The 27,937-nt window shown below is 40.2% G+C and overlaps 5 protein-coding genes across 5 annotated transcripts; 2 read left to right on the plus strand and 3 right to left on the minus strand.

The window, feature by feature from the left end:
• Window positions 1-318: 318 nt before the first annotated feature.
• On the minus strand, window positions 319-2,140 carry LOC6565053 (seipin). Its single transcript, XM_001991745.2, has 3 exons — window positions 1,652-2,140; window positions 1,081-1,568; window positions 319-1,010 (listed from the first exon to the last, which is right to left on the minus strand). The coding sequence occupies exons 1-3, from the start codon at window positions 1,933-1,935 to the stop codon at window positions 679-681; spliced, it is 1,104 nt and encodes a 367-aa protein (XP_001991781.1). The 5' UTR covers window positions 1,936-2,140; the 3' UTR covers window positions 319-678.
• Window positions 2,141-2,877: 737 nt separating this feature from the next.
• On the plus strand, window positions 2,878-4,351 carry LOC6565052 (tetraspanin-33). The gene is made up of 2 exons (XM_001991744.2): window positions 2,878-3,436; window positions 3,501-4,351. Exons 1-2 carry the CDS (start codon window positions 3,019-3,021, stop codon window positions 3,995-3,997), a joined length of 915 nt encoding a protein of 304 aa, XP_001991780.1. The 5' UTR covers window positions 2,878-3,018; the 3' UTR covers window positions 3,998-4,351.
• Window positions 4,352-5,295: 944 nt separating this feature from the next.
• LOC6565051 (arginine/serine-rich coiled-coil protein 2) lies at window positions 5,296-10,475 on the minus strand. The gene is made up of 4 exons (XM_001991743.2): window positions 10,277-10,475; window positions 9,428-9,958; window positions 7,550-7,624; window positions 5,296-6,782 (listed from the first exon to the last, which is right to left on the minus strand). The coding sequence occupies exons 1-4, from the start codon at window positions 10,340-10,342 to the stop codon at window positions 5,490-5,492; spliced, it is 1,965 nt and encodes a 654-aa protein (XP_001991779.1). The 5' UTR covers window positions 10,343-10,475; the 3' UTR covers window positions 5,296-5,489.
• Window positions 10,476-15,281: 4,806 nt separating this feature from the next.
• LOC6565050 (sarcoplasmic calcium-binding protein) lies at window positions 15,282-19,403 on the plus strand. The gene is made up of 4 exons (XM_001991742.3): window positions 15,282-15,813; window positions 17,382-17,588; window positions 17,986-18,294; window positions 18,355-19,403. The coding sequence occupies exons 1-4, from the start codon at window positions 15,664-15,666 to the stop codon at window positions 18,586-18,588; spliced, it is 900 nt and encodes a 299-aa protein (XP_001991778.3). The 5' UTR covers window positions 15,282-15,663; the 3' UTR covers window positions 18,589-19,403.
• Window positions 19,404-20,626: 1,223 nt separating this feature from the next.
• On the minus strand, window positions 20,627-21,032 carry LOC6565034 (lysozyme B). The gene has a single exon (XM_001991740.2). The coding sequence runs from the start codon at window positions 20,966-20,968 to the stop codon at window positions 20,627-20,629; it is 342 nt and encodes a 113-aa protein (XP_001991776.2). The 5' UTR covers window positions 20,969-21,032.
• Window positions 21,033-27,937: the final 6,905 nt, after the last annotated feature.

The following is a 27,937-nucleotide window of genomic DNA, read 5'->3' on the forward strand; positions in this document are numbered from 1 at the left end:
CAAATATATTCATAAATATGTTAACATCCTCAAGAAACAACATAGCAGCTTGCCTCAGCTAGAAAAAGTTGCAATAAGCTAGGGAAACATGTTTAATATTCTGAGGACATAGAAATCCTAAACCTCAACAATTATTTGCTAACATTTCGCATAAGCTGATATCAATATGTATATATATATATATATTTATATATATATTAACAAGATGTTGTAAGGTGATAAGTAATGCAATTTTGAGCAGGAAGGAAATTTGAAGAAAATCGATTTTTGTTTTTCTCCACTCCACCCACATAATGCCAACGAGAAATGCCACAAATATCACGTTTCGGTAATCAATTTATAATTTGATATGCAATGCAGTACATTTCATCATATAACATACGATAATGGGAATGGTTGCGTACAATGAATGTATTGGGTATGTCTACATATAACTAGGCGATAAACTGTTCCATTCATTCTGATCATAATATGTATGTACACTTCAGGTACTTCACTACAAGTCTCGCAAGAATAGAGCAATATTTCAATATATAGAAGAAAAAAAAACAAAAACTGCACACGCTGCAGACACAGCAGACGCAGCTGGCAACTACCAATAATCCTTAACCTATTAGTCTGTGGCACATGGCCAGTCGGTGGAATTTTTGTGTTGGCATTCAACTTGGAATCTATCCATTATGGTTTCTCTTTTTTACCTTTGCGCTGACGCAGCGTCAGGGCAAAGGTGCTTTCCGAAATATTATCGCTAGGCGTATCCATCTTTAGCTCATCGGTGGCCGGATCGGTGCCGACATCGGCAATTTCGTATTTCTCATCGAGCAAACTCATCTCCTCCTCGTCACGTAAACTGCTCGTGCTGGACAGGATCACACTGCTGGCCTTCTTTTGCAGCTGGTTCGTGAGGCGTGCGTATTTGATTTGCAAGTTGTGGAGCCAGGTGGCATCGGACCAGTGGTACCAGCTGAGCAGAAAAACGACCAATATAAAGAATAAATTGGTGCTAATGGCTGAAAAGGGAGTACATTTAAGTTAAGATAACTGATCAAATGCAATTCGAGATTCGAGATTCGAACTTACCCACTATTGCCGAGAGTATCGGCCAGTTGAACATAATGTACCGCAGACCAGTAAAATCCGCTTCAATATGCAATGTGACCGTATAGAATTGGATCTTCTGCGATTGTATCTCCACATAGACATCGGTAATGGGATGCTGTCGCTCCTCCAAATATCGTGAAAATATTTCAACCGGCACCTTCTGGAACTCCTCCTTCCAGCCGAGCACATAGAGCGGACTAAGCGCCCACGTCGATATCATCCGTATCAATGGGGAACGGTAACGCATCATTGCCGAGCGACACGAATGACCACGCAACATTGAATCATAGTCGCGCATCTCGGCGCATACCATAAACATGCCCAGCTCCAGATTCTGCGGCGACTCCGGCATATCAATGTTGACAATCACCTTGTACGCCTGGCCAACCATCAGCAGCTGTTGCTTCTTCGTCAGCGACACATGAGCGTGCGGAAAGGTGCACGGTGTGCTTGTCTCCAGGCACGTTCTGCAATCGATTGCAATGCACAATTCACATTCATTGCACATTTCACACAAATAACGCAATTAGCCAGCGATCACTGTACTCACTTAAACTGCATGTGAACGGGTCGCGTATGCGATATGGGCGGCATATACAAATAGTAGAAGGCGGCATATATGAATACGGCAAGCCAAATGATTAGGACAACGGCAAATGCGATCAGGCCCAGACGGAGGATGAGCTCCCGTATCGTGTCCACCTTCTCATCGGCCTTGCTGCGGAAGCGATCGTAGACGTTGAGCGTTAGATTCACCGCCGGACGCACAAAGAAGCGGCGTCCCAGGCCAAGCGGATCGAAGCAGAAGATGATGAAGCGCAGCAGGAAATTCATGTTTGGCGTGCGTCGATCGTAGCTAAACGATTGCTTCTGCTATCGATCTGAGACTATTAAATACCGTCGTTGTTCTTGTCGCACATACTTCAAAATAACGGAATGCTTATCTCAGATAATGACTATTGCCGGATTTGCATGGTGTGTAGTTCAAACTTTGGACGCCGTTCGCTACTATCATTATCAGTTGTTAACAACTTGCAATCAACTGGACGCCGCGATGAATCATTCACGTGCATATCTCGAAGAATACTGGGTTTTTGATCGAACCAGTTGCTTCATGAACCCCAAGTCTGATTCTTTTTCCCTGCTCTCAACTATCGGCTACCAAAAACAGATCAAATCGACCTCATATACTTATCAAAATGATAATTAATATTATGATTATCATTAACGATGTTTGTTATACAGAATGCACCATATTCTATCAAAAATAAATGTTAAATAACAATACTACTTGCACAGTTCTGATTGGTCAATTTTTCGATATTTATTGGCTAGGCTGGAGGATGCTGAACCGCCAAAATTTGAAGAAAAGAACAAAAATCGGTTAGCGTTACTAAAATGTATCAACAATGAATTTTGAATGGACATTCATAAAAAAAAATGGGACACCATCACGACCAATTCTTGTTGATCCAAATTATAATTAGTTGTAACGCACAAATGTCATAGAAATTCAGACGCAGCAATTCATTAGCATCATGTAAAATATTTTACTCATTAAGAAACTTTAAAATCCGCGCTTATTAAAACAGCTAGTGCTATCGATAGAATTAAACTGTATTATTTATATCGATATTAGCAGTAAGAAATATGGCCATGTAACATCGATATTTTGATCGATGTATCGATAATATTCAAGCCACAGATTTGTGTGTAAACTAAACATGCGAACGCTTCATTATAATAAAACAATGAAATAAAACAGGAGCTAACGAAAAACAAAAGAGCTGCAATTTACGCAAAAAGTGAAAATGAATTCGGACAAAAAATAGTGTGCGCAAACCGGCTGACCCACACAATACATACAGAAGTGAACTCAACTCAACAACAAGCAGCTGCAGAGGCCAGACGACAACAATGAGCAACTACAGATACCATGGGGGAGGTGGTGGTGGAGGCGGCGTTGGCTACTATGGCATTGAGGTGCGCGACATGCACCAGCGTATCTCGTATCCACATCACTTTACGTTCGTTAGCGCCTGCGTCAAATACATGATATTCATATTGAATTTCCTGTTCTGGCTATTTGGGGGCCTGCTGCTGGGCATTGGAATATATGCGTTTATGGACAAATGGGAGGATGCGAACGGATGGGTGAAGCTGGAAACCATTTACGATGTTGTACTCAACATATCGCTAGTGATGATCATAACGGGCATTGTTATATTCATAGTCAGCTTCGCTGGCTGCCTGGGCGCGCTGCGCGAGAACACCTGTCTGCTCAAGTTCTATTCCATGTGCCTGTTGATCTTCTTCCTCATGGAAATGGCCATAGGTAGGCAGTCAATCCACGCAGCTGCTTTCAGCTCATTCTAATCCATATTGTGTATGCCTTACAGCGATCATTTGTTTTGTGTTCCCACAAAACATGAACTCCTTCCTCGAGGATCAGTTCACCGATAAGATCATCCACTCGTATCGCGACGATCCGGACTTGCAGAATTTCATTGACTTTGCACAGCAGGAGTTCAAGTGCTGTGGCCTGAGCCATGATGGATACCAGGACTGGAGCAAGAACGAGTACTTCAACTGCTCGTCGCCGTCCGTGGAAAAGTGCGGTGTGCCATATAGCTGCTGCATCAATGCGACCGATATCAGTTCGGGACTGGTTAACATTATGTGCGGGTATGGCGTACAGGAGCATTCAGTTGCCGCTGCCAGCAAACTAATTTGGCCCAGTGGCTGCATCGAAATCGTTCGGGTCTGGGCTGAGCGGAATCTGTATACGATTGCGGGCATTGCGCTGGGCATTGCTCTGCTGCAATTGTTGGTCATATACTTGGCCAAAACGTTGGAGGGCCAAATCGAGTTGCAAAAATCACGCTGGGCAGCGTAAGCGCACAAATATATATACACAAGCATAGTCAGTTTACTGATGCCGCTCCCTGACCAATCGCCATAAGATAAGCAGAGCAAATCTTTATTTGCCTTGCATTCGATTTATTTTGAGGTTGAGGTTGAGTTGAGGTTGCAGTTGATTAACCGCAATACTCACATATTTGTAGCATTTCACTCAGATTTGTATTTGTTATCTCACATATGTTATTAAGGACTTCAAAAAGCCACTTTCAATGTACTCCATTTTTCGTTTATGTTATTGTCATTATTTTTTTTTATAATTTCAATTTCGCAAATGATTTTTGATTGCTCGAATAATACTCTACAGTGTTGCAAGATTGTAAATAAACGCTTAGCTTGTTAGTTTTGTAACTTATATTTTTTAATTTATAAAAGTCTGATATGAGTTAGTTTAAGTAATTTAAATATAATACATTTTTGTGTTCTAAATTGGTAACTGTTTACAAGGACCAATTCATCTGTAATCTTACCAACCATGACCAATATGTACATACATAAATCAAGTACATCATATATGTATAAGTAGACACTCGAGTCAAGTTCACATGCCACATACATATACATATATATCGCACTCATTCTAATAATCTGTTGCACCAACAACGCTTTTCTTATCTATGTTTTTTGCGGAAGTAAAGAACTACTTGAATAATATATATGTGTAAATTATTTTTCATATTTTTATTTATGTGTAAGTTAAAAATAAAAACAAACCAATTTGACGATCAGCAAGATTGGGAAGACCCAATCAGTCTTATTGTTTTCGAAATATATGATAAGTGGACAAAATTAAAAGTGAACTCCAAATAAAAAAGGAAAAAATAAACAATATATAGTATAAACTATAAAATACATTCTTTTATATATATATATATATACATAAATGATCTTTTCTCCCATCTGCTCAGCTTATCGATTTTCTGGAATTTATTTTTATCATTTATCTAAAATAAGATCCTATGGGAACAATTATTACATTGATATGTGGATTCAGATAATGTCAATAGCAATGTGAAATTGACAGGCGACCAGTACTTGGACTATATACTATTCCAGTCCAGCGGATTAATGGCCATGTTGTTGGGATGGTCAGAGAGTCTCGTTTCATCTTGTTTATTTGCAGCTATTCGTGCAAACTCCTTTGTGGTATGTGTGGCACCAAGCTCTTCAGGTATTCCTCGATTAGTGTTGAGGCAGATGTGCCTTGGATATTGTGCTGGAATTTCTGAAGAATTATCAATTTGATCAATTTCCCACTTAAGAAAAAAACGTTGGTTTTGGAACATTTCTTTGCAAATTTATTTGAAATAATCGAAAAAAAAAAAAAATAGTGAAGTATTTTGTAAAAACAAATAAATTAGAACAGTTTCATGTGACTAATTGAGTGTCGATGCGGCATCGTCCTATTTACAGCTTCCACGCAACGAATTCCGCTTTCGTCTCGTTAGCCTGGCCAACATGCCATCGACTTAATAGGAGCGCGGCTGTGAGCCAAAGCCGAGTCCCACGCCTCGCATGGTGTGCGTGGCGGCCCGGGCCACCTCGTACTGCTGCTCCATGTTGGAGAACATGCGCTGGCGCAGCTGGACATCGGCTGGCACAGGTGCAACGCAGCTGGCGCTGTTGCTGCCACTGGCGTTGCCATTGCTGGTGCTGGGCTCATTCATGGCATCGGTCCTGGCAGCCGCATTGCTGTGGCTGCTGCCGCTGTTGCTTGTGTTGACGGCGCAGGTGGTGGTGGTGGTGCTGCTGCTGCTGTTGGTGCTATTGTCGTTGGCATTTGTATTATTGGCATTCTTGATGCCCATGAGTCGCATAAACTTGGATGCTACCTTGCCGTCCGAGTCCTGAGAGAAGTGCGCATTGCCCCACTTGTTGGCCGAGTCCTCGTTCTTCTTGGAACCCCAAATTAGTTTACGCTTCTGCTGCTGCTCCGCATAGCGGTTGGCATTCACAATACCAGGATTATAGTATTTCGGGAGCTGTACAGCTGCTGGCGGTCCATCAATCAGCACACTTGGCGGCGCATTCAGTTCCAGTGACATTAGCGATGGTATTTTCGGTGCATAGTTTGGCGTTGGCAACAAACCACCGCCGCCACCGACGCCTCCACCGCCAACGCCGCTACCAGCTGCAGAGATGGCGGCAGCATTCAATGCGGCTGCTGCTGATACGGCTGCTGTCGATGGCAATGTCAGCTTGCCCTGCAGCAAACCAGCTGTTGAATAGACTCTGGTATGCGGATCGACATCGCTTGGCTTTCGCACATGGACCGGTGGACGTTCGACCGGCGATCTGGAGCGGCTGCTCGAATCGCACGATTCACGCCGGCGATATTTGCGTGTCGACTGCTGACCCTGACGCCTGCGCAGCGGCGGCGTATCAATCGGCGTGCGTGTCCGGGAACGGGAGCCCGAACGTGAACGAGTCCGTGAGTCGCGGCGACGACGAACACGCTCATCATGGGAACGACGCTGCGACGAGTGATGGTGCTGCTGCTGCTGTTGGTGCTGCTGTTGCTGCTGCATCTGCTGCTGTGAGTGAGATTTGTAGGTCGATGATGTGACTGATGACGATGAGTTGTGTGAGCGCAAGTTGTCGCTGTGGCGTATCTCTTTAGTGCGATGACGATCCCGATCACGATCACGATCCCTATCCCTGTCTCTGCCACTGCCACTGCCGCTGCCATGGCGTCGCTCCTCACGCTCGCGCTTGTAGTCACTCTCCTTGTTACTCTCTTTGGTGCGATGATGCCGCTCGCTCTGCAAATGACAAATGGTTACTGCCTGACAATGATCTCCCATGAAACTCAAACACTCGCAACTCATTCATTCCAATGACACAGGAGAGAGCAGCACAGTAATAGTGCACAACAGAAGACAACAACAAAGCACAGATTTGCTTCTGAAAATGTCAAATACGAACTACGCTTCTAAAATAAGTTGATCAGAAATAGGATATACGTTTTGTGATCATCAGAAAAAGGCCAACTTTGTTATTTATTACAATTATTATGGGGATTCATGCAATGATCTACTCTGCTCCCTCCCCAGCTGCTGCACAAAGGGTCGCCATGTCTTTATGCATCCCAGGATACTAAATCTTTTCCTAGCGATGGCGATGAGGACTCTTCCTCGTTTTCAGAAAACCGCTACTAAAACAATCCCGTTTAGATAGGTGAATTCTTAGCCAATAGACCGGCTAACTCTGTTATTCTTAAACTTATATAACAGGAAGTTGATCCAGCCGAATCCAATCGAACTGTTTGTCAGTTAAATAAATGCTAGCTAAAAGAGATAATTGATAAATAAAGCTGCTGGATACCTTCCTTATTTCCCCTGAAACCAATGTAGAGACACATCCACGCTAATCAAGCTGGGCAAAGACAAGCCAATAATCAGATACGATTTAAGCAAGCAATATCCATCGGGAAGAACCGACGAGGATGGGTGGGACACAACTAGGTTTCCTCCTCGAACATGTATCATTGGAACAATGGATGTTTTGTGGATTGGATTGGATTGATTACCTTGCTGTAGTCTTTGTCGCGTTCCTTCTCCCGATTGCGATCAGTGTCGCGATTGCGGCCACGTGCCGGTGCATCCTGTAACGATAGAGACGAGTAGCAGAAATTTGTATTAATAAATTGGTTAAAATTCGTCAGCAAATCGAGCGTAAAATGAAAGGAAAAATATGTATAACAAAAACATAATAAAAAAGAGTAGACAATTTCGCAAAAGTCGATGGCACAAAGTTCTTGCAAAAGAAGAACCCATAACAAGTTTCTTGTGATTACGGCTGCTTCCTGTTGGTCCATGCGAATATGGAAGCGGATGTTGTGGATTCGATGTTGTTGTTGTTGTTGTTTTTGCTGTTGTTGTTCTGACTGCTGATGCTGCTGTTGCTGCAAGAAATATTTGGATATTCGCTTCGGCGGTGATCGATGGATCGATCGATCTCACAGTGGATAGGTTTACAAGTATGTGGATTAAATGCTAAGTTTTTGTATTTGTTTGATTATTTTATGTATTTGGAATACTCACATTGATGCCTCTCGATCATCTTTCTCTCTTTGTCGCAACCATGCGGTCAGAGTGTGTTTTCAAGGAGTTAAAGGAGTGGGACACATACCCTGTTGGGCGCGTTGGAACAACTCTAATAACTCTAAAACTGTCTGCGTTCAACTGTTTATCGTTTTATCGTTGTCGTTATCGTCGCTATCGGTTATCGTGTCTTAAGCGTCCCAGTTAGTTTACAGTTTACAGTTTTCAGTTCTCTATATCATGTTTCTTGTATCGAGGAGGTCGCCGTCCCGGTCGATGTCAAAACATTTTCTTTTCTTTTTTTTTGTTTTTGTTTCTTTGGTTTTTTCTTTTTTGGTTTTGGTTTGGTTTGGTTTTGGTTTTGGTTTGTTTACATAATAATAACAATAATAAAATTGTATATTTTAGTCATATATAAATATAAAGGTTGCATAAATGCTTAAGCTTAAATATGTTTTAATAACAAAATACGAATATAAATTAGAATTAGAATCATAATTAGGATTGGGTAGATAATAGATACTAATAGAGTTGTTACAACAACCTCGAACCCAACACCAACATTCGCAAAAACTATAGATTCACATATGTACATATAAAGCCAAACACAAACCACACACACACACACACACACACGCACAGTTTCAGACACACTGGACGCCATTGTTGGCATTGTTGATATCGGAGGACCAAACAAAAAGAAAGCAGCCAGACAAACAGAAAACATATATTTGGAAATTCATGTTTAGAATAAAGGGCACAAAACCATCAATAGAAATTTGAAGAGTGTTTGAGTAACATATAAGGTGTAAGGACATATGCATGTATGTATGCAAATACCATATACATATATACATATATATCCCCAGCACATGTGTCAATATGTAAAAAGAGTAAAACAAACTTAGCTATGACTATATATATATGCCTCATATAAATATTTGTATATCTATGCACAGCCTTCTACTTTCTGCATTTGATGTACAATATGTATGTATTTATGTACACAATGCACATATAGAAATTGGTTATTTACTATCTTCTCTGATATGATTTGCCAGTTAGAAGAATGAATAATTTCTGCCTGCAGAGCGTATTCCAATTGTGCATTCAAAGAAACATCTCCCATTAGTCAATTACTAGTTACGAGTGTAAGTTTTTATCATATAGCTGGGAGACATTTCCTTCACAAAATTGGAATACTCTGTGCAAGGGTATAAAAGAAGCAAAGTGCTCCACTTGAATATTCTTCGCTTTTTTTTTTTTTTGGTTCTTTTGTTTCATTAGCTGTTGCTAATTTTGGCACAGTATTAATATTTCTATGAGGCAGTTTAGTATCTATGACAAAGACAACAAAAGTTTACCTCATCGCTGTTGTTGTTGTTACTGTTGCTGTTATTATGGCGACTGCCTCGACTCCTGTGATGATGATGATGATGGTGGTGGCGATGCTGATGATGACGGCCATGACGACTGCCGCCAGTTGGCAGCGGCGGTGTGCTGGACACCTTGGACAGCGGCGACAAAGCCGACCGACTCTTCTTCGATTTGTCTTTGCTGTCGGTGTCGCTGCTGTCTGTGGCGCTGCTGGCGCTGTCGCTGCTCGAACGACGATGGCGATGGCGTCGCGTCTTGTGACGCTCGTTGTTGCCTTTGTTTTTGGTCTTCTGTTGCTGCTTTACAGCGCTCAGAAATGTTATCGAAGACATTGTTGCCTCCTCAAATGCTGCTCCTGCTGTTGTTGTTGTTTTGGCAGCTACTGCTGCTGGCGGAGTACGCGAGCGTGATCGGCGACGAGCTGCAGATGTTGTTGCATGAACGGGCGAGCTGCGCTTTCGTGTGGCAGCTGGCTGTGCTGCTGCTGCCGCTGCGGCTGCTGGTGCCGCTGTTGGTGCCTAGGGGAATTTTTCAACTATTCAGAAACAGCAAATTCGAATTATTTTACTAAAGCACTAGGTACAACTACATACAAAAAAAATGATTTGAGATTGATGAATATACACAATATGCACACACATTCAAACACACGCACACACACACACACACAGACACATATATATATATATATATATATATATAAATATACATATATATATATAAGAAGAGGCATACAGAGACATGCTTGCCTCGATTAAATGTATACACCGAAAAAATACATTCGGTATTCATTTTCAATTCAATCCAATTCGATGGGATTCGTGTTGAGTATTTACCCTTAGCTCGCCGCCAGCATCGTCGTCGTACTCGTCCTCGCTGCTATAATTGACCAGCGCCTCCATAATGGTTATTTATTTATTAATTGATTTTAGCGCGTGGGCCGTTCTTCCACAAATGTTATATTAAAATCAATAAATCTATTCCGCTTCTGCTGCTGCAATTCTTCTTTTTTCTGCATTGACAGCCTGTCGATGTACGGTGACAGGCGCTGCCACCAAATATCGCCGTGTGCCAATTTGTTGATATTATATCGATATATCGACTGGCTTTTATTTTCACTGCGATTGTATCACATAAATTCTTGGCAATATGAAACCTTGAATCAGTTATATTGAATATCGCAAGAAATTTATGTAGCAATACAACGACATACAAATTTGTTATGTCGAAGTAGAAAATAAGTACTCATGTAATATATCGGCACTTTATATCGATACTTTTTTGGGATATGGAACATTGAATTGCATGTCACACAAAATTTCTTAGGCAACACTGGCGCTTACAGGGTTGCCTTGGCGCAAATATGCACCTACCGCGACAATTTCAAAATATATTTCATTTATACTATTGCTAGATAAAAAGCTTATTGGCTGAAAACACGCCGGATAACATATACCATTTTCTTTTGTTTTGTCTTGCTCTGTTTCTTGCAAGTACATTGGCCTTATGGGAAAACGTTTTGGTTTTGCTAGCTCTCCCAGAATTTAATAAGAATAAGTTGGTTTAATAAAAGAACTGAATAAAATGTTATGGATGATCCAAAATGTTCTCAGACCTATTATGTAATAATAATGCTCTTATGTCATCTGTCGGAAGCAAATGCTTAAAGTCCATCTGTTCCACTTTTGGATGCAAACAACAATCCATCAATCCAAGTGACTCCAAACAGTAATAAGATAAGAACTTTAAGGTTGCCGCGGCCTGTTGTTGTTTACGTTTTTCGTTATTGTTTTTTACAATTTTGTTTATGCTCAATTTTTTTTTTGGCGTACGTGCCGGCTACAAAGTCGCCGAAGTTACAAATTAACCTTATTTTGACTGCGAGATAAAGCAAAGCATATTTGCCACCTGAAAATAGCCATAAATATAGAATTGAGCTGCGCATCGACCATCGATGGCAGCACTTAGCACTTGCCCATAGCAGCGCAGTACAGTGCGCTCTCCGCAAAAGGAACACACACAAAAATATTTACACACACGCCGTGCGCTTTGCATGCAAATGTAAAATCAAGCGTAAAATATTTCATTTAATTTGAAGTAATCATGTACATAAATTATCATCAATCAACAAAATTGGAATCAGGAGCTTGCTTCAGCTGTCTTCTTTACTGTCGACCAATGCATATCATTACATAATCAATTGATGTTCTTCTCCACTCTTCAATTAGTTGACTTTATCAAGTGTGCACTGTACGCACTCCGAAGGTCTGTTAGAGCTAACAGTGTGGAATTACAGAGAGTGTAATACCACCGCAGTCACATATACACGCAAACATAACTGCGAGCATACATATGCATATGTATATGTGCACACACATACATTACATAGTGCTCATGCTGCTGTTTACATAGAGTTTTCACATGTTTTGTTTTGATTTCTACTTTGTGTGTTATACCCTTTGCCGAAGGTATTATAATTTTGGGGTGAAACAAGGACGATGAATGCATATATAAAATGTATGTCGAGGTCGATCAGATCAGATCTGCACATTCATATAGAACAGCTCATCTTGCAATAGGAACAATTGGTGGGGTGTTTAGGTGTTCTTTGCCGTTTCGAATATTGTTGTTTGCCACACAAGGCCAATTGCTCTTCGCACATGCTTCTTTTTGTTTCTAGGCTTTATTTATTAATACTTCATTAGCAAATGATTTAAATATACATTTCGCTTGAAGCTTCGACGATTGTTGCGAATAAACAAACTTGAACTCTGCCAGCTCAAAGCAAACGGCAGAAAAAACTCTCACACACAAACACACTCGCAAACACACACACTTTTGCATATATAAATAAATTAAAAATTTTGTTTACCAGTTGTGCTTCTTATTCGCTCGTTTCATTAAAGTTTATTTTTCGTTCAAATCTGTTTGTAACAATTGGTTAAGCGAGGGCTGACATCTTAGTAATATGAAAAGAAGTCTTCATTAATAAACTCTAACGATCGGATATATATATATATATATATATATATATATGCATGTACATGAGCTACATATTAAATATGCAGTGGATAGCGTGATTTTCGTGAATAATTTAAATGGTCTTATTTACGCATTTTGCACTGTTTTAATATTCACGTCAGGCATGCTAAGTCCACGCTTACATCACGCCCAGCTCTAGTACTGCCACGCATACATACACACGTGTGTGTTTGTACAGAATTATGTATGTATTTAGTGGAGCCACGTGTGAAACTAAACTAAAGCAAATGACTCGTCAAGCTACCCTCGCTTATTGCTGCTGTTTATTTTGAGTCTAATCTTTACACACAAAGCGACCACGCAGCGCTTACAAAATTATAATGAAAAAAAAAACCAGTCCGCCGATAAATCATAAATGAAATAATTGCTTAAGCAGGTCGTTGATAAGACAACATTTTCAGCTGTCCATCAAATTAGATGCATGTATGTGTGTGTGTGTGTGTATGCATGCATGTACATGTATGTGAATGTATGCAAGTCAGCATGTAGTCAGCATACATACATACATAGATACGCATTTACATTTTAGAACCTACGACAACAAAAAGGACACGTTGCAAGCAGCACGTACGCATTTTCAAAGGGCTGACGATGCCACCAACCACAAAAACACAAATACAGACAGACACACACACACACATATATACATAAGCATTTCTATTTACATACATATATATTATACATGACATTTGCACGCAAGCGCAAACACAGATGAAAAGCAACAGTAAAAAATAGCACAGTTTCCGCTTGTGGGGCGCTGTGCCGTGTTAAAATCAGCACACATACCAAAGCAACGGCAACGGCAAGCAGCAGCAGAAGCAACCGATTCAACGATCCGGCGCGCACGCCCTTATATTGCATCGCTTGTTATCTCTGCGGAACGGAGCAGCAATAAAAATTAAAATACCAGTATTGAAAACTTTCAATTGTATGTTTGTTGCTGCAGTTGTTGTTGTCGTGCTGCAGGCAGGCAGACAGCCATGAGGCGCACCACGTACGCCAAAAATTAAATGGCGTTGCGGAAATCTCGAACATACAATAAAGAAAACCTTGACAAGAGCGAAATACGCAAAAGCTACGCGCAAAAAACACGAAAATTCCAACCATGAAAAAGAGGCACACAGAAGAAGAAGAAACGTCTGCGGCACACCGAATATTTTCTACTCCTACATTGCCTGCTTACAACTAAATTTAATTGTTTTCACGTCGACTGACTGTTCCCATAGGATTTGTATATCTTATAATAGCACATGCTTAAACTTAACTTAAAATTGTTCATATAAGTCATAATCATTGAATTGCAGACTGCATCTCGAAGTATAACAGCTTAAGCAAGGGTATCAAAACAACAGATGTCAAACCGAATTACAACGAAAACAAGAAAAAACAAAAACTGAGCTTCCAAAAACAACGCATATTATTTATTATTATTATGTACATACAGCTGTGTGTATGCCCCTTTTTTTTGAGAACCGAGTAGTTCTTAAATAAATTCTATTGGATTATAAGTACATATTTATATGTATGTATGTACTTACTTAGTGGCGAAAACATACGGCTTATAATGTGGTCTTGTAATGGGACAACTAAACCAGTTGATGTTTAATTTACATTGTATGTAAATTGATTACATTCACTTCGGCTAAACTGGGCTGGCGATTGTTACGTGACGTTTTGGTAGTCAACCAACGGCGATGCGCGCGTTGTTCTTGTACACGTCCACATGCAGACACACGACACACGCACACATCGAGACACCCAGATACACTAACACGAACTGAATTCAGTCCGAGTGCATTGCACTCCGAATGCAACAACAGCAAGTGAATGGCGCCAGCAGACGCCGTTTACAGTATAAGCCAACTAGTAATTGGTTGGTCAAAGGACAAAAGTACTTACATGTGTGAGTGTGTGTGTGTACATTGTGCATCTGTATGCATAACAGCTGATGCATTACAGCTGTTAAGTGTTGTTCAGTCTTCTTTCTCCTTCCACTCATTTTCTACATGTTCAAATGTATGTGTATGTTTGTGTCTGTGTGTGTTCATACTGATACTGTTAGCTACAGCTGCTGCAGGATCACTGATATTAACTACATAGAATTGTATAAGTCAAACACACACATGCAAACACTTGTAGATATGTATTTGTATATATGTAGGTACACACATGTAGAATGTGCGTGTGGTAAATATTTGCTCGTGTGCGCTTGTGCGTGAGGCAATGAAGTAGAAGTAGAACAAAAAGACAAGACAGACAACAGAAAACAGAAAACTTGCTCGGCTGTTCGACCGTTTGTTACATTTTGCTGAAACTGTGTGTATACAGAAAAATATGTATGCATGTGTGTATGTATGTACGTGTGTGTATTTTTGTATGTATGTACATAAGGCTGGTGCATTGAAGCGCCTGTTCATCAGACATTTGGTCACACCGACCGACCTAAATAACTTTTTCGTTTACTTTATCAATAAACATATTAACCTAAATGCGGATGTATTTATTAGTTAAATTTCTCTTCCCACAATACACAATACGTGCAACGGCTTCAAAGTCACTGACCGGCCTGCAACATCTATTGTTGTGTTGTTGGTAATAATGTAGATTACATACATACATATGTTTTTGTGAACGTTTGTATTTTATTTTTCTGGTAGCATTGATGTAGCCCTATGCTTCGCACTCCTCTCTTTGCATATCCAACACAAACACACACGCACACAGACACACACCACCGCTTCTGTTACAGAGTCGCCGTCGTCGATGTTTTCATTGCTTTTCGACGCAACGGCCGCTGTTAAAACGAATTCGAACGCGCAAGCGAACGGTTGTGTTTAACGGAAAGAAAACGAAGAAGTTGAAGAAGAGAAAAATAAAAGAACTTGAAACAAAGTGTAATACGCAAAAGCAAATAAAACTGCAATTTTTTTTTGTATATTGTTCGATTGTTAAGTGTGTGTGTGTGCCTTGAAACCGGTTGCTAAATGCACGCTGCAACTGCAAATATAAACATAAAAGTAACAATAACATTAGCAGCAGCCAAGCAGCGCAGTCAGCTTGCATATTATATGTCCCCTGATATATACACATAAGGGACAACAGCAGAGACAACAAACAATATTCAAATTTTACTGTTACCATTGATAGCAGAACAACAACAACAGCAGCATCAGCAATAAGCATGGCTTTCTCCATTGTAAGCCGCGGTCTTTTGCGCACTTCGAGAGAAATCCTGGAACGCAATATGGCCGCAACGGTGGGCGCTTTGCAGCAGCAGCAGCAACAGTCCATCTGCACCTTGCCGTTTCCAATGGGTGATTGCAGCAATAATGTAAGCGCTTTTCTTACATACATACTTACAATATGTGTGTGTGTGCGTGTGTTAATTTAATTATAAAGATCCCAAGAGAAGCGCTTAACAAGCTAGGGGGAGAGAGAGAGAGACAGAGAGAGAATAGAACGGGACATCTGTTATAACTAAAAGAAAAATGGAGCCATTGTGCATGTGTGAGCGAGACAGAAAGCGAGGTTTGAGAAACATTGTAAGCGTGGCACACACTGCGCGAAAATGTTGAAAATAGATCACTTAAAACAGTTAATATGTAAATAAAAATGAGGTAGATACAGGGTGTGAAAACTATTCTCCTACCGTCCACACCCTTCACTAGAACAGCACCGCAATCAATACTGCGACAACAACAACAACAACAACAACGTTTCCTCAACTTTCCAACCATCCCCCGAAAAAAATAGGACAGCAAACTGTGTAAAAACTCACTCAGTGTCTGCTGTAACGGAAAGAATGCAATAATAAGAATAACAGCTCCGAAGAGAAAGTTGCGTATTGTTTTTGTTTGTGTGATTAGTCGCGACGCAAACCCATTTTAGCAATCGTAGCAAATACTAGAACCATCTAGCAGCTCGAATTATTTTTATTGTTGTTGTTGTTGTTGACCTGTTGCTCGACTTTTTTGTATGCCTTCCGCTTCTTTCAACACAGTTAAATTGTATGCAAATCAAATATTGTTTAATTTGAGGATTACCTGTTTTTGGTTTGTTTCTGGCTCTCGACACACTATTTGCAATTTGGTATTTAAATTTGAGAAACTTGTTTTGCAGACTCTTGCACTCGATGATATCATCATATTGAGAAAATATCATTTCCACCACTATCTTGAGCCTACAACAAAAATTTCAGCTCCCTGAACTTGTTGACAACTTTAACGCTTGTAATTAAAAACAAAGCAAAGAAAGGAGAACAATAAAAAAAAAAACTTATCTCTGTCAAAAACTGTTGACAAACAAAAACTCATTAAAATGTACAACAAAAGATTTGATTTTGCATTTATGTATGTAATTAGCTGTGATTCCTAGCAAATTTTCTTTTGAATAATCAAACTGAATTGTTTTTCTCGAGTTTCTCTTGAGTTTATCTCGCAATGAGACACATGGTCAACCAGTGGAGTCAAGAAAACATGGTGAACTTTTCCACATGGCGATTGTCAAATCGTAACGGCTGTTAAAGCCGATACGTGCTCTGTTATGGATGGAGTCTGCTTTGTTTGAGGGTCGCTGTTAAGTTGTCAAAAACCGGTCGGTCCACAACAAGAATCTAGAACTGACCTTAGAAGTAACAATAACAACATCGCATCTAAATTACGAACAGCAGTTTATGGTGTTATTATGTTTTTATTTGTTTAAGCATATGAAGGGCAGGGCGCAGCACGAGCGCCAATATTGTGTAACATTAACAGACTTGATTTATGTAATTGTTTGTTTGAAATAACATTGAGCGAGCGAGAGCAAGCAGTACGCACACCAGAGCAAGCAGTTAAAACAATTCATAAGCTGCAAATTGTATCTGAAGAATTAACTAAAGTTTTTGTGTATTGCTTGCAGCGGCTGGCTAATGGTCCCACACATATATCATTATGTCTGCAGTTCGTGCTTCGCCCACCACCGGCCGTGCTGCCGTCCGTTCGAGAATATTCAAAGAAAAATGCTGGAACGGCCACTCAGCGGCGCGATGAAAGCGACAGCGATTCTGATTCAGATGATGAGTTTGAGAGACGCCGCCAAAATGCTAATGTGAAGCGCAGCGAACGGGTGAGTGAACCAAAACAGGCCTTTCAACCGCCAGCCACGTGGCCAGAACTTGAGTTGCGATTTTGAATTTGCATTTTTTTTTTTTTTTATTTTGAAACGTGTTTTTTTGTTGTCCGGCTTTGGTTTAATGTGGTTTTTTGAACTCACTGCTAACGGTTTGAGTCCGGGCTACTTGTTAATGATATTGTCTTGAATTGCTGAAGCAAGCAGTTGCTGGAGTTCCTTCATGAATGGAAGGACTGCTTTTTGCAAAGCAGTGTCTAAACTAGACTTGTCGTTGCTATCCAACAAGCAGTTAACCGCAGCATGCAGTTTCTCAATTCTCCGTTAGCATTTGAATTTCTAATTGGTTTTCGATTGAAATTGATTTTTTTGGCTTTCCGCTTTTTTTTTTTAGGGAGACTCGGCATTCTGGCGTCGCAAGATGCGAACGTTGCATGGCATAATGGATGTAAATCACGACGGTGTCATCTCGTACGATGACTTCAACTTGCTGGCCAAACGCTTCAGCGACTTGGGCCACTTGTCGCCAGAGGTGGCCGCCGAATTCACCGATGTCATTAAGCAAACGTGGGAGGAACAGTTTGGGGAGATAACTCCATACAATCTGGTGACTGCTGAGCAGTTTCTGACCGATTTGCATCATCGACTGAATGATAAAAAAATGGCAAAGCGCATTGGACGCTTTTTGCCCTATTTGTTTAAGGTAAATGCTTAAATATTACTTAATACAATTGACAATTAATTAATTGAATTGGTTTTACAGGCCGTTGACTTTGATCACAGTGGCCACTTGGATCTCGAACAATATAAGCTCTTCTTCCGCTGTCTGGGACTGACCGAGGAGGATGCTGCCATTTCATTCGCTGTGATAGACAAGAATGGCGATGGCCAATTGTCGCTCAAGGAGTTTGTACATTTGGGTCGCCAATTCTTTTTAACCGAAGACGATACGAAAATATCGAAAATGTTCTGGGGCCCATTGATCGCTGATCATTGACGCGTTGCAGCCACTGCTGTAGATAAACATGTTCGCGATGCCAACAACAAAACGAAGCCAATGCTGCCAACAACAACAACAACAACAACTACTAACATCATTAAAACGATTCCAACACGCACGCAGGTGGCGTGCGGCAGTTGGCCGTATCTACAGCATGTGGCGCTGCACAAATCGAGACCATTCAACAGGCAAACGACAGTGGACAGCAGCTGTTGCTACAACAACAGTTGCAACAGCAACACAATCAATTTGATCACAATTCGGAACATGAACATTTACGATTATTTACGTCAACATTTCAAACCGGCCAGCAAACGCAATCGCAACAGCTACTCGGACTGCGATGATGAGCTGCATCTGCCCCAGCCCAAGGTGCGCAAGCACAACTACAACAATTATCGGAAGCAACAACAGCAGCAGCAACAGCAGCAGGAAAGGGAGCAGCAGCATGAGAAGCGTGGCAAGCATGGCCCAAATTCTTCGAGTACGCCTAACTATGATATAAGAATTTTTTTTTATGTTAATTCACTAATATTATTCACAATGTCCTGTCGCCAATACGAGGGCGATGAGTTCAAGCATTTTATCGTTCATCACATAAGAGAATTTGATCGATTGCGGCGCAAGGCGCGCAAGCGACGCAAACGCAAAATGAAAGCAACAACTGAATTGTCATTGTAAATCGAAACAACAACAACTATGAATAATGTCTTAAATGATACTATGTACTCTACACATAATATATATATATATGTATACGTAACGATCCGGTATGATAACAGAAATAAACAAAAAAAACATACAAAATCAAATTCAAACCGGTTTTTTGTGGCAAGTCAATGGGGAGTCGAATTTTGACAATCGATCAATTGATCTTGAGACCAAAAGAATTTATAATTTATTGACTGAAAGTCGACTATTTATGTATAGAGGCATGCCTCGCTTTACGGCCCAGATACGTGCCACGATATTAATTGTTTCACAGAATTTCAGTGGGATCCGTTCTAAATTTGTTAAATATGCAACATGGTTTATCTTTTAAATTGCATTTCATATTTTTATCTCATTTAAATACATCAAAGAAATACATCAAATAATAGCAGACTCCGAAAAGGACTTCAACAATAATCTAAAAGCAAAAATGTGGCAACTTTATGTTGCATGCAATATGTGTACGCATACAAACAAAATGGCTTTAGTCAGCAGACAATGAAGAAATGGCAACCTGATGCAGATCACTGTCCTCATCATCATTTATCGCTGGCAGGGATGGGCCTGGCTTCAACAAATTGTCCAACGTTGTTTGACTTGGCTGAGTTAATTTCTGATGATAAATTGGGGCGTGCCAGACACTGTCCACCATTCAGTTTTTAGAAAGAAAAAGCTAAGAAACTATTTTATTTTGAGCGGCTCATTTGTGATCCATTTAAAGACTGTAATTTTTATATCTATCCCATCTTTTGGTGTTTACTAATCTTTAGTTTTCATTGCTTATATTCAGATAAAGTTTGCAACATTTTTGAAGCTATATTTTAAGTTAACTAAAACTGTGTTGGAGAAAATATAGAAAACAACATAATATTTTGAACTGCACACCTAACTTTAAGTGTCATCAGATTAGCGCCGATCTATCTATATAAGGATAAGGTAATCGTTCTCACATCTGCAATTCCCTAAAGGGATCAAAGGGATCTAATCATGTCTACAACTATAAGAGCTAAAAACTGCCAATTTTGAATATTTGTTCTCACATATCAAGTTTAGTTCAGCTTATCGATAACTATCGATAGCAATAAAAGACAACTTGTTAGATCAAATTGGTAAATTTCGAATATAGACTGACATATTGTTGACCAACTGCATAAATAGCATCACAATCGAAAAGATATATTCTTTTATCATATTTGAAACGAGGAATGAAACCTAACCAAACCAAACCAAACGAAACCAAATTTTCTCTTAGTGCCATCTCAGATCGAGAAGAAGATTTATTAATGATAAAATGGTTACATTTATATGCCAGTTGGGGATCAGCTTAGAAGCAGTCATCGATGGGGGGCAGCTCGGCTGAGCACAGAGGCAAAGTGGCCCAGGCAGACCAGCCTCGCGTGCCAAGAATCTTCTGGGCACATTGAACGGAACTGGTGATGTCATCGGTCAACAGATCGCTGCAGCTCAAGGAGCAGGCATTTTGGGAGTAGCGATTGTTGCTGGGCTTGCACCAGTGATTGCCAATCTGGAAGATGCCGTAGTTGTTGGAGCCAAGCACTTCGGTGCGATAGGCGCTCTCGTGCTTGGCAAGGCAAGTCCACCTGGCCAGCTGATCGAGGGGAACGCCCAAGTTGGCCATCTCCAGTGCCAAGGAGCAGCGATCCATGGTCCGACCAAAAGCTGGCCAGGCACAGGCCACAGCAACGAATGCGATGAGTTGAGGTGATGACGACTTCGACATGTTGTCATGCTTTTTATGTGGACGACTAATTGAGGAATGTCTATGTAGACTCACTTGAAAGAAATGCCATTCGAGAGGCGTTCTTAAACTTGGCTCAGACTACTACTGACTGCTTGTTGCATTTGCACTTCTAATCGATATTTCATGGCTAAAACAGTAAAACGCTTAACGACCATTTCAAGCCGGTTTTGTTGCAACTAATTTATTTTTGTTGATAGTTTTTTTAGTTGAACAACTTTGGTGGTTGGCTTGCTACAGAAGGAATACCGCTGGCAACAAGTTGCAAAACCTGAGTGGATACAGACACTCCCTCCTCCTTCTCCTTCCCCTCATCCTCCTTATTCAACTATCGATTGAACAAATCACTTCAAATGTGTTTAAACTTGGCATCAAATGGAGTCAAAACCCGACTCGATTTTAAAGAAAATCAGCTCTCAAATTGATTTTCTTTATTAATATTTAGATTGTTGCTAAAAGGTTTATCGATTAATATCGATTCGATTTAGACAGAGACTTCAAGTTTTGTAAGTTAGCTCAGATGGATCAAGTTTATTTCAAGTAAATCAATAAAAAAAAACAATTTGGATTTTGATACAATATCTTTTTGATCATTATCTGAATAACCAAAAAAACTAAGCAAATTTAGCTTATATTATGAAAAGTATATCAGGCAAGGGTTGGCATCTAATTAAGGTGCAGCAAAGAGTTGAGTTCGGAAAGAAAAAAGTGGCGACATCTTATCGAGTCCTTTTAGCTGCTGTGCCGAGCTTTGTTATTTATTTATACATATATATTTATATATATATAATTTTTTTGCCCTGTAGTCTGTTCAAGTGAATGCCAGGCTGCCAAAAATCAACAACGCAAATTGCATGCAAATGCAGCCGCTGCCCAACCACCCAAAACGCCCATCCTAACACTATATGGCCAATGCAGACCGCAGCAGCTGGACACAAAAAGCCGCTGCCCACATATCACTATGTAAGCGCTGCGAGAAAGAATTTGCGATATCAACTGAAAAGTGTTTAGCCCCACGACGGCCCAGAAAGGACACACACACAAAAAAAGCCGAACGAACTAAAAAAAACGTGTCGCGCGTAAATCTCGGCAAAGAGCCCCCACTCCCACCGCCACGCCCTCCCCCCCGGTGCCCCCTGCCTGGCTGCCTGGCTGCCTGCCTGGCTGCCAGTGCCCACATTTTGTCGTCAAGCGATGTCTGTGACTCTGACCAGAGCTCATTATGCACATTTGCTGCAGGGCTACGCCCAGTTTTGTGCTTATTTTTTCTGTTTTCGTCTTTTTTTTTTGCCATTTGTAGCTAATAATTTTAATGTTATTCAAAATTATGTATGAAAAAAATCAGAGAAAGAAGCAGCAGGGTAAAAGATGTTGAGCGACCATGTGAAAGCATTTTTTGGGGCGTCTCGCACACACACTTGCACACACACTTGCACACACACTTGCACACACACACGCACACACACTCGCACACACACTCGCACACACACTTGCACACACACTTGCACACACACTTACGTGCTTTTAAATTGCATTTGTATCTAAAAAGACATTAATTCTGTGTGTGGTTCAGAGCGCCATCTACCGCCCAGCCCGTCAAGCAGTGCGGGCTGCACCCAAACCAATTACACTGCTTCTGTGTGCACTGCATGCTTGTATGTGTGTGTGTGTGAGTATATAGTATATATATGAGTTTAATATGTGTGTGTGCTTTGCGCATTTCTTACTCGCCTCAATATTTTGTAATTTAATTTTTTTTCTTTTTTTTTTGCTACCCCACGCGAATATAGACAAAAAAATGCCACGCACATGATGTCCCGTTGCTGCTTATCCCTTTGCCACAAGCTGCAACCGGACTCGGACCAACACACACACACATAGAAAGAGAGGGATGGAAAGAGAGGGAGCGAGGTAGGGATGAGATAGAGTCACATATTGCTACATCTTTCATTATGTAAATGCACGCTTTACACATTTTTTTGTTTGTTGCCTTTGGTGGTGTCCACCACTCACAAAATGCTATCCGCATTTTATTTTATTTTTACTTTTTTTATTTTTATTTAGTTTTTTATATTTTTATTTTCCTATGCCTGCCTTCCACACAGTTCTGGCTCCCATCAGTGGCTGGGGATTTGCGCGCGTTGTATAAAAAATAGATGGCATTAAATATAAATATGCAAGTGTGTGTATATACATATATATATACATACATACATACATACATACATACATACATACATACATACATATGTAATAGGAGCTTCTTTTTCCTTTTTGTGTCTTTTGCAACTATTTGCAGTTTCGACGTGTTTTATCACGTTTTAAAAGCAGTTTTTAAATATTAAAAGCACGTCCTAAGTCCACATTTGGTCAACACAGCTGCTGCCCCAAGAAGAGGCACTACAACTTACCCAGTCCCGCCCCCAAACGGTCCAGTTTGACACACAACCCACGGCAGAAACTTGGAGCTAAGTCTTAACACTCGCAAAAGTTTTAGTTTGCTATTACAGATCGATGATATATATATATACATTTTTTCAACTACATATTTAAGTGGCTTACTTTTTTTTTTTTGATCTTCATGTTCAGATGAATTAAATCTAGACATAGTTGGAATACTTCTTTTCAAGATCAACATTTGCACTTGACAAAGGTCAATCGACTTCATCGATATCATTAACTGAGCTATCTGAAATGATTTACTCACCTTTATGATAATTATCGTTTCATAAATTTGAGTTCTTTGTTTTAATCTTATTCAGAAAATGTGTATAATTTATCATCAACAGATTCAGGGGGACTCAAACTGATCAACATCATTGATCCCATCAGCATGTATTTCAAATGTATTTTTGTATTTTTCTTTTCCATAATTTGCTATGGTTTGCCTCTCAAGCTGTAAGCTGAGACAGACTGAGAAACCCTCGACTCGAGATATGTTCTCATTGAGTTGATCGTTTTATACGAAAATAAACAAATTTCTCGATGATGGAATTCAGATAAAGTTTATTATTATTCTTGGGGAAGTTGCACCGCGACTTGTTGGATATATTGTGCCCCCTTCTGAGCCGACAGCCCCTCCATCAGTCTCAGATCCCGTGCGAATGCTAGGGTTGAGGTCTTCTATGTCTCTAGAATTCAAGACATTCAACCCTACGATGCTACATCCTCTTCTAGCTAGTGCGACACATTCTGCTAGGATGTGTATCGAGGATTCCTCCTCTCTTTCACAGAACCTGCAGAGATCGCTACTATATATACCTAGTCTAGCTAGGTGACTTCTTAGTCGACAGTGTCCCGTCATTAGACCGGTAAGTATCCTAAGATTGTTCTTTTCTTGCTTAAGATAAAGTAGACTTCTTCTTATCGAGCGAATAGAAGGCAGATTATAGTCTTACTGGACGAGGTGAGAGATTACTCAATTAGTAATCTCATTTATGGCAAATTGTAAAAGATTATTGATTGCCAAAACTGTACAAAAAATAAGTATTAAGCACGTCATTTGTTCTGCACATTTTTAAAGCAAATCAGAGTCGTTTCAATGCATTAATGATAATAATTAATTAATGAGAGCGTGTAAGTTAAAAAATTAAGCATTTGAGATAGCGCCTCCCACAGTGGATGTTGCAGTTGCTGTTGCCGTTGTTGATGCCGCAAATGCCTTTTGCGGTAGGCATAAATTTTAATGCTAATCATAGAGATGCGACAACAGCAGCAGCAACAGCAGCAACAGCAGCAGCAGCAGCAGCAGAACAACACCAACAACAACAACAAGAGGACTACAAACAACGAGCACTTATCCAACGCAGGCCATAAAAAGTGCGCTAATGTTAACCCGTTGCTATCGTTTGAATTACAACATTCAGTAGCCAAGACCGCAGCCTACGAGTGTGTGTGTGTGTGTTGTAAACCAACCAACTCCGCACTCCACTTGCCACTTGCCACGATGCGGGGAGGCGAGCAGGCGACATCTTTACATATGCAGAGGCAACAATGTCTCAGCCTAAAAGTAGGCAACTTTACGTTGCTCGCATGATAATTTAATTACAGCACTGGGATTGGAGAGGAAGAGGGAATGGCAATGCGAGTGGTAGTGGGAGTGGGAATCGGAGAGAGAGAAACAGAGAGAGAGAGAGAGAGTGGGATGAGCGGATGAGTTAGTGGTGCGACGCAGCAACGCAGCATCAATCTCTGGCTTAGGCAAGACAATCTGCGCACATAGTACACCTAAGCATATCCACATTATTCTTTGCACCTCAGCGAACCAAAGTGCCCAAATAGAAACCAGTTTGCCTGGGCAGGGTATATACGACCGAATATTCAGAGAGAAAGATCCACAAAGTGCACTTATATAGAAGACCATCAAAAATCGAAATTAAAGTTGGATTATGAATCGAGTATTCGAATCAGACTCCCAATGATCAATGGCTATTTTTTTGCAAGAATTCTTAAAATAATCTACGAAATATTTCGAGATTATTTCCAAGAAGCAGCACATTTTTCTAGTTTTTCTAGTTTCACTAAAATACAAAGTGAGTTATTTGCTGAGTGTGGATTGTCTTTTATATAGATATATGGATATAGATATTGCGTAGGTTGGCACATATGCCCAATTGCCTGACATTTGCAATTTACAGGGTATAATTATATATTAAATTAAGCCATTTGCATGCGCGTATTTTTCGGGCAGAGGCGCACAGCTAAGGGCCACAGCGCTGCCGCTTTTCAACCCGGTCGTGTTGTAGATTATTAAAAATTATGTCTCAAAGTAGGACATGCAACGCGCCTGGCAACTGCTCCGGCGCCCCACTCCCTGCTCCCGGTTCCCAGCTGCCGGATCCAGTCACATAGGCCACATTAATGTGCTACTCAGGCAGCGCTGCGATAAGCTAAACCCACAACAGGAGCAGCAGCAGCAGCAGCAGCAGCTACCAGTTGTAAAAGTGGTAAAAATGTTCTATTTTCTATTTTTATTTTTTGACATTTATTATTGTAGTTGTTGTTGTTGCTGTTGTTGCTGTTCTACAGAGGCAAATCCACGCAAACATTTTATTTTGACGTTTGTCTGTGGATGGGGCAAACGGCGTGAGGTCTGCTGCATCTGCAGTGGGTGGCACCATCAGCAGTTGCATGCACCAAATGTGAACTACAATATTTCGTCGACAACATTTGCTTGCCTACACCAAACAGAGCAAAAAGGCGGTAAGCCCCCAACCTGAAGCCCAATACCAATCCCAATCCCAATCCCAAGCTGGCCACAAGGCACTTTCGGGACTTGGGGTCAAGTGTTACCCTACGTGCAAATCGCGTGCGACTTTGTTTTCTCTCACGAATCCGCAAAAAGTTAAGGAGAATGAAAGAGAGAGATATATACCATACATATAGATAGAGAGAGAGAGAGAGAGAGAGAGACAGAGAGAGAGAGAGAGAGATTGAGATTGAGCAGAAGAGTCTCTATTTTCTTTATTTATTTCAACTCACTTTAGTTTTTAATTTTGCATGGTAATTTTTAAGTAGAAATTGAGAACTTTTTCATAAGACCAAAATCTTAAAAGGAATAAATTTCAAGCTCTAAAAATATTTATATAATAAAATAGATTTGTTCTTAAAACTTCAATGCTCCTAAATAAATAAGCATCAATTTTAAAATAAAAGTATTATAAATATAGTAAAGATGATTTTGCAAATCGTGTAGTGTATATATATATATATACATATATATATATAGCTATAACATTTCGTTAAACTGATCTGTTGATCAATATTACTGAAGAGAAATTGCCTTGAAGAGAGAGAGAGAAAATTTCAAATTTCTGGATTTTATAATTGATTTTTGTTTTAAAACAACTGTTTAAATTTATAGTTTTAGAAAAATAGGAAAGCAAAAACATTGTAATTCATATTTCTAAGAGGACGATTTTTTTTCTGAGTGGAGTCATTGCTTTGTTGGTGGCAATCCTTGCAACCTTTGCAACCTTTGGTCGCCGCAGCTCTTCCGTTGCACATACGACCCGTTTACCTTGGGGAAGTCGCGCCTGAGATTTGTTTCACAAAATTTATACTCCAAATGTTGTGGCAATGTTCTTTTTGTTGTTGTTCTTGTTATTTTCAAGTGTGCGATAATTTTGTCTTGCAGTGTTTATCTAGAGAGAACATGCATATCAGCGTTGCTAGCCGACTTGCCTCTCTTGCCTCTATGCAGACCTGTCTCTTACTTGAAACCTATATTGATCTAGCTTGAAATATATCGAATTTGTAGCATCTATCCAGTGTTTCATAAATCTGTCATAACAGTCGAGAGATACTCCAATCAAACTTACTTTTTTAACATCATCATTTTTTGTTGCTTGCATATTATAATGAAATTTCAATGACTTCATTATAATTTTGCTTTAAAACGTGGCATAAGCTGCGCTGTTTAGTTCTTAAAACCTATTTGAATGTTGTCATTACAATGCTGTTGTTGGGCTTGTTGTAGTTGTTGTGGCTGCTTGGGGGGGCCTTTTGCGATTTGGCAGCTGTTCTGCGGCTCGACAGCGACACTTAATACACCTAAATTGCGCTCTGTGTCTAAATCCTTTTTTAATTTAACGCCATGGTCGAAAAATGCTGCTTGAATCACTCTGCCCACTCTGACAATATCATGTAGTAAGTAAGACTTCGCCAGTCGGAAGTGCTCGACTATGTGTTAGCCTCTGAAAGTCTAAAAACCTGATCAATTATGTCTAAATACATTTTGGTATGCTCGGTGGGAGTTACTAAAATATCCATTCAGTGCAAAAACAAATCATTAATAAAAAAGAACTCAAATGAAATTAGGTACAAATTTTAATTCACTAATTTGCACAACTTTAGGTTATTCTTTATTAATAAGAT

Source organism: Drosophila grimshawi, unplaced genomic scaffold (genome assembly GCF_018153295.1).
Source record: "Drosophila grimshawi isolate 15287-2541.00 unplaced genomic scaffold, ASM1815329v1 contig_848, whole genome shotgun sequence".
Classification (NCBI taxonomy): domain Eukaryota; kingdom Metazoa; phylum Arthropoda; class Insecta; order Diptera; family Drosophilidae; genus Drosophila; species Drosophila grimshawi.